The sequence below is a fragment of the Molossus molossus genome, unplaced genomic scaffold (assembly GCF_014108415.1).
Source record: "Molossus molossus isolate mMolMol1 unplaced genomic scaffold, mMolMol1.p scaffold_m16_p_5, whole genome shotgun sequence".
Taxonomy (NCBI): Eukaryota; Metazoa; Chordata; class Mammalia; order Chiroptera; family Molossidae; genus Molossus; species Molossus molossus.
The window spans coordinates 34399563-34411616 of record NW_023425388.1 but is presented as its reverse complement, the minus strand read 5'-3'; the positions used below and the strand labels follow the sequence as shown (position 1 = coordinate 34411616).

General features: G+C 37.2%; 1 protein-coding gene across 2 annotated transcripts in view; it reads left to right on the top strand.

Moving 5' to 3' along the window:
* ZBBX (zinc finger B-box domain containing) overlaps nucleotides 1-12054 on the top strand; it is a 108438-nt gene that overhangs the window by 53984 nt on the left and 42400 nt on the right. For both annotated transcript variants that reach the window (XM_036243551.1, XM_036243550.1), the window contains exon 9: nucleotides 10513-10633. In XM_036243551.1, the coding sequence (XP_036099444.1) occupies nucleotides 10513-10633 (121 nt within the window). The remainder of the gene's footprint in view (nucleotides 1-10512; nucleotides 10634-12054) is intronic.

The window sequence follows — 12054 nt, the reverse complement described above, 5'->3', positions numbered from 1 at the left end:
CATAGATGACTGTTTCCCTATATTTTCTAGTTTTTTAACTTTAACTAATATGATGGACATTAAATGTTTATAATTTTATCTGGCTTTTTATTTTTCACTTGTGAAATAATATTGGCTATATTAATTTTCTGACAAATATATTTTGTACTTATTATTTGCCAATATTTAGGTACAAGAAATATTTTCAGTATTGGAGTATAAAACTTTCTTCTCTTATAATCATTCTTTCAACAAATAATGAGTACATAATATGGACTGCATGGGGAAGTGATGTGCCATAGCACTCACAATCTGTTCTGGAACTTACAGTCAAGGGGAGGCGAAAACGTTGATCGAATGACCAGCAGAAGCCAACACCAAGTGAAAAGTGCTATGCACTGAAGAAGCTGTGGTTGTCTTGTCAATTTGTACCACATAAAGTCTGTGAAGCAAGTAGAGGAAGCGATTTTAAGAGTGTTAGATTAAGGAAGATAAAATATAAGAATAAATCATATTGGACTTATCAATATAGTTGTACTCATACAAGATTTGGGTTTTAATGTGTTGGCTCCAGCACTTTAGCAATGGCATTAACAATGTACTAGGTTGGTTAATTTTAGCTTGAACTTGATTTTATAGTTAATGGCAGAGAGATGCTGCAAGTTCCCTGACATTTTGTTGGGGAAGAAATCTGAAGGCTCAGAGAAATAGGTAGGGATGTTGGAATAGAGTGTGCAACCTACTTAGTTATCATTTATCTATGCCCTCAATGAGGGCCAGAGGACCCTCTAATTACCAAGGTGTTAACAACTGGACTCCTGTAAAAATGTTTGTTGTAGCTGAAGATAATTGTAGATGGAGATGTTTTTGGAATTGAATTGCTTGATTTCAAAGGAATTGTGGCAACCTGGAATGGTAGAGGCCAGGTGTTGGCACAATCATTCAAGTTGTGGTGGAAAAATTACCAAAATAAATGGTAGGGAAGAATAGTAACTAGAATGCTTGATTCAATTCATAGAGATCTGTGATGCTAATTGAAGTACCCAAGAATGAAAGAGGTGTATAGTCACCTCTTCTACCAATCTATAAGTAGCAAATTTCTATCTGATGGGCCGAATCCCAACTTGGGCCACCATATTGAAGATTCAGAGTTTTTATAAAGTTCTCAGACCTAAGCCAATCCACAAATCTGTACCCCTTTAATTGAGATTGAGGAAGTGTCCTTTTATAGGACTTGTAGTGCTGCCACAAGGATATACTCTGTGTTTTCCTTCAGGCCCTCACTACAGAACTATGGGTATTTACCAGGGTAAGCATGCAATGAGGAAGGCAATACACCTTCAGAAGAATTATCTGATTCTAGCTCTGAACAGATACTTATCCCTGAAGACCCTAACATCACCATGATCCACCAATCAGTATTAAGGATTGATGGAAGTGAAGTGATAGATGGGGAGTCTTGTCTGGATTCTGTCTCATAGTGGATGCATCGGTACTGTGAGATGATTTTGTGGTTATTTTCCCAGTTTTGAATATATATTGGGAATGGATATACTTAATAACAGGCATAATCCTTATATTGGAAGTCTGACCTCTAGCATAAAGGTTTTTATGGTACTATATCAGTAGAAGCCCCTAGAACTGTCTCCCTCCCTTACAAACTTCCATGCTAAAATAACATTCCAGAAGCAATACCACATTTCTGGGGATTACAGAAATTAATGCCAACATAAAAGACTTGAAAGATACAGACACACTTTTTATTTTATTATACTTCCATTTAACTTGTTTATTTGGTTCAAAAGCCAATGAATGGTCTTGGAAAATGACTATGGGTTGTAGCAAACTTGATCAGATGATGATGGTGCCAATCACAGTTGCTTTCCTGGATGAAGTGTCTTACTGCCCAAACCTATAAAGTGTTTTAAAATAAAGAAGTGAGCCCTTTCCTGTTGGCTCAGCTGTTAGAGCATTAACTGGTGGACCGAAGAGTCACGGGTTTGATTCCAGCCAAGGGCACATACCTCAGTTGCGACTAGGTTGGGGTTGCCCTGGTCGGGGTTGTGCAGGAGGCAATGTGTCTCTCTCACATCAATGTTTCTCTATCTCCTTCTCCTCTTCTCACTCTGTCTGAAGATAAATGGAAACATATCCTTGGGTGAGGACAAAAGCAATAAATAAAATAAAGAAGTGAGGTCAACAATGTGGTTGCTGTGAAGAAATTATCAATATGAGGACTTTTGTTGATGTAATATGTGATTTTTTTGACCCAGAATATTACATATATGTTTATTTGTGTTTGTATTATTTGTTTATGTTTATAAATATTTTCCTTTTCCTAAGATATTAAGTAGATACAAAATAACATTTACAAAATTTATATAGCTTATGAAGAAAAACAAAACAGTAAGCACCTGTTCTCTCCCCTCTTCCCTCTTAGAGATTATCACTAGCCTGAATTTTGTGTTTTTTTTTTTTTCTATTCCCTTGATTTTCTTGCAATTTATTACATATGTGTATCTCTAAACAGCATAATGTTTCAGAATTCCTATTTTTTCCCAACTTTTATTAATTTATTTTTATTACAGATGTTTCTCTATTTTCCCTCCTAGAAACCTATTCTCCATCCCGCCCCCCTCATGCCCCCAGTATTTTTGTAATATGTCCATTGGTTATGCATACATGCATATAAGTTTTATGGTTCATCTCATCTATCCTCCCCACCCCCCTACTCTGAGGTTTGTCAGTCTGAACCATACTCCTTTCTATGTCTCTGGGTCTATTTCTTTCATCAGCCCACCTCGTTTATTATATTTCACAAATAAGTGAGATTATGTGGTATTTGTATTTCTGATTGGCTTATTTCACTTAGCGTAATATTCTCCAGGTCCCTCCATGTTGTCTCGAAGGATAAGAGATCTTTCTTTCTTACAGCTGCATCGTGTTCTGTTATGTATATGTACCACTGCTTTTTTTATCCACTCATCTATTTTTTTTTTATTTTTTTATCCTCACTTGAGGATATTTTTCCATTTTTTGTACAGATAGAGTGGGAGGGAGAGAGAGGAAGGGAGAGAGAGAGAGAGAAACATCGATGTGAAAGGAACACTTCGAGTGGCTGCCACCCACACGACCAACCAGGGCCGGGGACAAACTGCAACCGAAGTACGTGCCCTTAGCGGGAACCGAACCTGGGTCTCTCTGGACCGCAGGCTGACGCTTAAACCGCTGAGCCAAATTGGCCAGGGCATCCACTATTTATTGATGGACACTTGGGCTGTTTCCAGATCTTAACAATTGTAAATAGTGCTGCTATGAACATAGGGGTACATATATTCTTTCTAATTGGTGTTTCAGGCTTCTTAGTCTATATTCCTAGAAGTGGGATCACTGGGTCAAATGGCAGATTGATTTTTAATTTTTTGAGGAAACACCATACTGTTTTTCATAGTGGTTGCACCAGTCTGCATGGCCACCAGCAGTGTACTAGAGTCCCTTTCGCCAACACTTGTTGTCTGATGATTTGTTGATGACAGCCATTCTGGCAGGTGTCAGGTGACACCTCATTGTTGTTTTAATTTGCATCTCTTTGATGATTAGTGACGCTGAGCCTTTCTTCATATGTCTCTTGGCCATTTGTATGTCCTTTTTGTCTGTTTAGGTCCACTGCCCATTTTATAATTGGGTTCTTTGTCTGCCTTTTGTTGAGTTGTACAAGTACTCTATATATTTTGGAAATTAACCCCTTATCTGATGTATCATTGGCAATTATGCTCTCCCATATAGTGTGATCCCTTTCCATTGTGATGGTTGTTTCTTTTACTGTGCAGAAGCTTTTGAGTTTGATGTAGTCCCATGTGTTCATTTTTTCCTTGGCTTTTCTTACCTTAGGTGATGTATCAGTGAAAATTCTGCTGAGTATGATATCTGAAGTTTTGTTGCCTATATTTTCTTCTAGGATTTTTATGGATTCATGAGTCATATTTAAGTCTTTTATCCATTTTGAGTTTATTCTTGTGTATGGTGTTGATGTAAGTTGATGGCGTAGTTTCATTTTTCTGCATGTAGCTGTCCAATTTTCCCAACACCATTTATTAAAGAGGCTCTCTTTACTCCACTGTATGCTCTTGCCCCCTTGATCGAATATTAATTGAGCATAATGTTTTGGGTCAATTTCTGGGTTCTCTGTTCTATTCCATTGATCTATGTGCCTGTTCTTGTGCCAGTACGAGGCTGTTTTGATTACAGTGGCTTTGTAATATAACCTGATATTCGGTATTGTGATCCCACCTACTTTGTCCTTCTTTTTCCAGATTGCTGTGGCTATTCAGGGTCTTTTTTGGTTCCATATGAATTTTTGAAGTATTTGTTCTAGTTCTGTGAAATATGTCATTGTTATTTTGATGGGGATTGCATTGAATCTATAAGATTGCTTTGGGTAAAATGGACATTTTAATGATGTTAATTATTCCAATCCATGAACAAGGTATATGTTTTCACTTTTTCATATCTTCCTCTATTTCTTTTTTCATTGTCTTGTAGTCTTCTGCAAATAGGTCCCTTACTTCTTTGGTTTAGTTTATTTCTAGGTATTTAAATTTTTTTTTTTTTTATGCAATGGTAAATGGGATTTTTTTTAGCTTCTCTTTCTGGAAGTTCATTATTGGTGTATAAGAATGCCATAAATTTTTTGATGTTGCCCTGGCCTGTTTGGCTCAGTGCTTGGAGCATCCACCTGTGGTCCTGAGAGACCCGGGTTTGGTTCCCGCTAAGGGCGCGTACCTTGGTTGCAGTTTGTCCCCGGCCCTGGTCGGTTGTGCAGGTGGCAGCCACTCGATGTGTTCCTTTCGCGTCGATGTTTCTCTCTCTCTCTCCCTCCCACTTTACCTGAACAAAAAATGGAAGAATGTCCTTGGGTGAGGATAAAAAAAAAAAAAAAAATTTTTTTGATGTTAATTTTATATCCTGCTACCCTGCCAAATTTGTTTATTAAATCTAGAAGATATTTGATGGAGTCTTTAGGGTTTTCCATGTATAATATCATTTCATCTGCAAATAATGACAGTTTCACTTTCTCCTTTATAATTTGGATCCCTTTTATTTTTTCTTCATGTCTGATGGCTATGGCTAAGACTTCCAGTACTATGTTAAATAAAAGTGGTGAAGGTGAACATCCTCATCTTGTTCCTGTTCTTAACAGAAATGCTTTTAGTTTTTTCCCCATTGACTATAATGTTGGCTGTAGGTTTTTCATATATGGACTTTATTATGTCAAGATATGATCCCTCTATTCCCACATTGCTGAGCGTTTTTCTCAGAAATGGGTGCTGGATTCTGTCGAATGCTTTTTTGGCGTCTATTGATATGATCATATGGTTTTTATCTTTCATTTTGTTTATATGGTGTATCATATTTATTGATTTACAAATATTGTATCAACCTTGCATCCCTGGGATGAATCTCACTTGGTAATGGTGAATAACTTTTTTTTTTTTTATCCTCACCCGAGGACATTTTTCCATTTTTTGTTCAGATAGAGCGGGAGGGAGAGAGAGGAAGAGAGAGAGAGAGAGAAACATCGATGTGAAGGAACACATCAAGTGGCTGCCACCCACACGACCAACCAGGGCCGGGGACAAATTGCAACCGAGGTACGTGCCCTTAGCGGGAACCGAACCCGGGTCTCTCTGGACCGCAGGTGGATGCTCCAACCGCTGAGCCAAACAGGCCAGGGCGGTGAATAACTTTTTTAATGTATTGCTGGATCTGATTTGCTAGTTTTGTTAAGGATATTGACATCTATGTTTATCAGGGATATTGGCCTGTAGGTTTTTGTTTTTTGTTTTTGTAGTGTCTTTATCTGGTTTTGGAATTAGAATTATGCTGGCCTCATAAAACAAGTTTGGAAGTCTTCCTTCTTGAATTTTTTGGAATAGTTTGAGGAGAATGGGTATTAGTTCTTCTTTGAATGTTTGATAAAACTCCCCCATAAAGCCGTCTGGGCCTGGGCTTTTGTTTGCTGGGAGAGTCTTGATTACATCTTCAATGTCCTTAGTTGTTATTGATCTGTTAAAGTTTTCTACCTCTCCCCAGTTCATTTTTGGGAGACTGTGTTTCTGGAAATTTGTCCATTTTGCTTACATTGTCGAATTTGTTGCCATATAATTTTTCATAATATTGGTTAACAATCCTTTGTATTTCTATGGTGTCAGTTGTTACTTCTCCTCTTTCATTTCTGATTTTGTGTATGTGGGTTCTCTCTCTTTGTTTCTTGGTGAGTCTAGCTAGCTAAGGGTCCATCAATCTTGTTTATATTTTCAAAAAACCAGCTCTTTGTTTCATTGATCCTTTGAATTGTGTTTTTGGTCTCTATGTCATTTATTTCTGCTCTGATCTTTACTACTTCCTTCCTTCTACTTGCTCTGGGGATTTCTTTTTGTTTGCTTTCTAGTTCTTTAAGTTGTGTGGTTAGATAGTCAATTCGAAATTTTTCTTGTTTCTTGAGGTAGGCTTGTAGTGCTATTAACTTCCTTCTTAGGACTGCTTTTGCTGTGTCTCATAGATTTTGTGTTGTTGTGTGTTCAGTTTCCTTGGTTTCCAGGAAGTTTTTAATTTCTTCCTTGATCTCCTCAGTAACTCATTCATTGTTTAATAACATGCTATCTAGCCTCCATGTGTTCAAATTTCTTTGCATGTTTTTGAGTAATTGATTTCTAGTTTCATGCCATTGTGATCTGAGAAGATGCTTGATATGATTCCAGTCTTCTTGAACTTGTAGAGACTTAGTTTGTGTCTTAACATGTGGTCTGTCTTTGAGAATGACCCATTTGCACATCAGAAAAATGTGAATTCTGCAATTTTGGGGTGTAATTCTCTTTAGATATCTATTAAACCCATTATATCTAGTGCATCATTTAGGGTCTCTGTTTCCCTGTTAAGTTTTTTTTTTTTCCTAGAGGAGGAGTTCTCAACCTTTGGGTCACGATCCCTCTGGGAGTCTAATAACCCTTTTACAGGGGTCACCTAAGACATAACAGTAGCAAAATTTCAGTTATGAAGTAGCAACAAAAATAATTTTATGGTTGGGGGTCACCACCACATGAGGAACTATATTAAAGTGTCGTGATTAGGAAGGTTGAGGACCACTGGTCCAGAGGATCTATCCAGTGATGTCAGCGGGGTGTTGAAATTCTATGATTGTATTGCTGTTAATTTCTCCTTTGAATCCCCAGAAGATTTTTAATATATTTTGGTACATCTATATTGGGTACATATACGTTTACCAAGGTTATATCTTCTTGTTTGATAGATTCTTTAAATATTATGCAGTGGCTTTCTTTGTCTCTAGTTATGGCCTTCATTTTGAAATCCATTTTATCAGATATGAGTATTGCTACTCCAGCTTTTTTTTCCTTTCCATTTGCTTGAAAGATTTTTTTCCATTCCTTTACTTTCAGCCTATGTGAGTCTTTTGTTGTGAGATGGGTCTCTTGAAAACAACATACATATGAGTCATGCTTTCTTATCCAATCAGCTACTGAGTGTCTTTTGATCAGAGCATTCAATTCATTTCCATTTAAGGTTATTATTGATATGTACTTATTTATTGCCATTTTTGTTTGTTGTGGTTCTATTTTCCTTTCTATTTCTTCTACTAATTACAGCAGTCCTTTGAGAATATCTTGTAGTGCTGGTTTGGTGCTTATATATTCCCTTATCCTTTTTTTGTCTGGAGAGCTCTTTATTTCACCTTCTATTTTGAATGATAGCCTTGCTGGGTAGAGTAGTCTTGGATTCAGATCCTTGTTTTTCATGACCTTGATCACTTCATGTTATTCCCTTCTGGCCTGTAGTGTTTGTGTTGAGAAGTCAGCTGATAGCCTTATGGGGGTTCCTTTGTAGGTAACCCATTGCTTATCTTGTGCAGCCTTTAGGATTCTCTTTTTGTCTCTAGTTTTTGGCATTTTAATTATTGTGTCTTGATGTGGGCCTGTTTGGGTTCTTCTTACTTGGGGCTCTCTGTGCTTCTTGAACTTGAATGCCTTTTTCCTTCACCAAGTTAGGAAAGTTTTTTGTCACTATATCTTTAAATATATCCTCTAACCCTTGTTCTTTTTCTTCTTCTGGAACTTCTATGGTGCAAATATTGTTATGTTTCCAGTTGTCCCACAGTTCTCTCAGCTGTCTTCCTGTTTTTTCATTGTTTTTTTTTCCCCTTTTGGTTTTCTGATTTGGTAATTTTTTTTTTACCTTGTCTTCTAATTCACTGATCTGGTCCTCAGCTTCCTCTACTCTGCTGGTTAGTCCTTCCAATGTGTTTTTATTTTTGCGATGTCATTCTTCAGTTCCAATTGGTTGGTTTTCAATGTTTCTATATCCCATGGTGCTGATGTCCTTATATATGCTGTTGAGCTTCCTCAAGATTATGGCTCTGAACTCTACCTGTGATAACTTGCTTAACTGCATTTCATTTATCTCATCTTCAGTAGAGTTCTCTTGTTCTTTCATTTGGGATTTGTTTCTTTGTTTCACCGTTTTGGCTATCTCAGTGAGCCTGCCAAATTTTACCTGTGGCTGTTGGTGTTCTACTGTTTGTGGCTCCCTCTACTGGGTTTGGATGAGTGTGGGAGGACCCATGCTAAACACCACTGTCAAGTCTTACTTTTCTGGATAGATTTGCAAGCCCAGGAAATGTTCAGTTATCCTCAAGATTTTTGCCTAGAGGCTATTAGTCTCAGTTACTTGATGAGCCTTGGGTTGTAGCTGTCAGTTGAATGAAAAACTCCCTCAGGTGTTCAGTGTAAGAGGATTTCCAGAGGGAGAGGTAGATGTTGGTTGTTAATGAGCTTCAATTTGCGTGTCTTTGGCCCAGCTGTGTGGGGTTAAATCTCCAAGGGAGGGGCTTTTGCTTCTCCCCAGAGCTCCTGGAAGAGGCTCCCTGAGCAAGATGGCCACCATCGTATGTGGCTGTGTATCAGCAAAAAGTCTGTGTACCCTCCAAATCCCGAGTATCCCCACACAGTTCCAGTCCAGTCCAGTCTGCCCTCCCTTTGCCGAAGCCCAAGATGAGTGGCTATAGCTAATTTAGTGCTCTGTCCTGGCCATCTGCCCCGTGGAGCCCATTTGTGGTTTTAACCCCGAGGGAGCTGCTCACAGTAAAACAGCTGCTGTCTGTCAGCTCCCAGCCTGCCCTCTCTCAACTCCACAGACCTACCAGGCTTGAGTCAGTGTCCTTTTTTCCTGTCCCTGGTTATATGGGTCCTCTCTAGCTGCTTTTCTGTTGCTTTTTCCCGTCTTTTTGTCTGTATTTTAATTGTAATTCCATTTTGGTCCTGGGAGATGGTTTGTTTAGCTTTCATTCACTCTGCCACCATTTTGGAACCTCCTAAACAGCATAATGTTAAGCTTGCATGTATTTGAACATTATGTAACTGGAAAGCTAATATATGTATTCTTTTGCATGTTATTTTACTAAATATTATTTACTGATATTTATCTGTGAAGATGTGCACTGTCGTACTTCATTTATTTTCACTGCTCAATAGTCTTCTGTTATATGAATATAGCACTACTTACCTGTTTAAATGTAAATGGTTATTTGGGTTGATTCTCATTTTTACCATTACAAATGATGCTGTTGTGAGTATTCTTGTACAAGTCTCCTGGAACACATGTGCTCACATTTCTAGAATGTTTGTTCTTTGAAGTGGAATAACTGGGTCATCAGGTGTGCATGTCTTCAACTACACTAGACAGAGCTGAATCATTTACCTAAGTGTCTGTATCAGTTTACATTCTCACCTGTGGAGCATGAAAAGTTTGGTTATTTCCCATTATCACCAACACTTAAATGGTCAGATTTTGAAAGCTTTGCTGGGCTGATAGAGATCAAATGGTATGTTTAATTTGTACACCCCATTACAAATGACATTGAGTATCTTCTCATATGTTTCTTGGCCATTTAGCTTAGCAATGTGCTTTGAATTTGCAAGTTTTCTTATTAGTTCTTTCCCAGAAATCTCCATCAGTTTTAAATATCTCTGAATAGTGGCTTTAATTTGGTAGTACTTTAGAAACATCTTGAGCATCTGGGAGTAAATTGCCATGTCGATATAAATTCATGAGGATGGTTGTCTCCTCCAGGTGCCACCTTCTGAGTTATTTCTTTTCTGTTTCCCATAACGTGTAAATATTTTTGTCACCGGCTGTAATACATACCTTTATGTTTGTGTGTGTTTATTGAGTATGTAATGAATCTATTTGTATTTATCTTTAGCATTTAAAAGAATTAGTTGCTTTTAAAAATCTTCTGAATCATAAGATCCTTTCATTTCAAGGGATTATTGAAAAAAACTGTCTATATAGTCATTTATTAAATCATCAATATTTAACACTTTTGCATTCTTTTAGCCTAGAACTATTGATTATAGATAAATATCAGAGCATATTTAGTGAATTCTGTATTTTGGGAGAAGTTATTATAATTTATATATTAGGTTACATTAACCATGTATGTTTTGTTTATTGTTATAGACTCATTGGGAGAATGTGAAGTACAAACCAATCTGAAAATTTGGAGAGAGCCCCTTCATATTGAATTTAAAGAAGACAGTATATCATATATGGAAAAATTATGGCTTAAAAAACACAGAAGGTATTTTCTGAATTTTTCATTATGAATAAGTAAAATAAAATGTTGTTTATAGTTTTGCTTGGGTGACACGCTTTTTTGTAGCAATTTTATTTGTGTGCTTCACATTTGCATAAATAATTTTATAGCAATATTAAATCCCCATGTAGCTTCTGTTATAATAAGAATTTTAATTCTATTTATGTATATGATACATCATTAGTTTAGGGTTTTCCTTGAGAAATGTAAATGTAAATGCAGGAAAAAGGCACAAAACAGTATAAAGTTTAAGAGCAAAATAATGTGATAAATGAAAGCCTACTTTGAGAAGTTATTGCTCTCAGACATTTGACATTAGCATAAACTTTTGAGGCTGTATTTTTCAGAATCTACTTTTAAGTTTAATTAGACCTTTAATTTTATAATTTTATTTATAGCATTCCAATACATTTTATTCAAAGACTATTACACTAGACTCACCATTTCATAAACTGCTTAAAATGTAGCATTAAATATTAATAAACAATATTTATTTTTCACAGTTCTTAAACCTGGGAAGTCCAAGATAAAGGTGCCAGCAGATTCAGTGTCTGGAGTGAGCCCGCTTCCTGGTTCATAGATGCCCATCTTTTCATTGTGTCCTCACATGCAGATGTCTGAGACTAGGGGTCTTTCTCCAGTCTCTTTATAAGTGCACTAATCCCATTCATAAAGGCTCTACCCTCATGACCTAGTCTCCTTCCAATGACCTCACTTCCTAATACCATCACCTTGGGGGTTAGGATTTCAACATAAGATTTTGTGGGAACAGACATACAGAACAGCTTTCTGCTCCTGGTTCGGTGCCCTAAAGGTCATGTCATATTTCATGCAAAATATATTCATTCCATTTAATAGCCCTAAGATTCTTCCAGCACCAACTCAAAAGTCTAAGGTCCACATTTTTTTTGTTGTTGTTGTTAATTCTCACCTGAGGATATTTTTCCACTGACTTTTTAGATTGAGTAGAAGGGAGGAAGGGAAGGAAAGAGAGAGAGAGAGAAACATCTATGTGAGAAAGACACATTGACTGGTTGCCTTCTGCATAACCTTCACTGGGGCAGGGGATCAAACCTGCAACCCAGGTATGTACCCTTGACGGGGAATTGAACCTGCAACTCTTTGGTCTGTGGGTCAATGCTCTAACCACTAAGTGAAACTGGCCAGGGCTAAAGTCTACATCCTTATCTAAATATCATCTAAATTAGATATGAGTGAGATCCAGTGTATGCTTTATTCTGAGGAAAATTGCTCTCATGAACCTGTGAAATCAAACATGATATGTGCTTTCAAATACAATGGTAGAGCAGGCATATGATAGATATTCCCATTCTAAAAGGGAGAAATAGGAAAGAAGAAACAGGTCCTGAGCTAATCTGCAACCCAAGAGGGCACATTTTATTAGA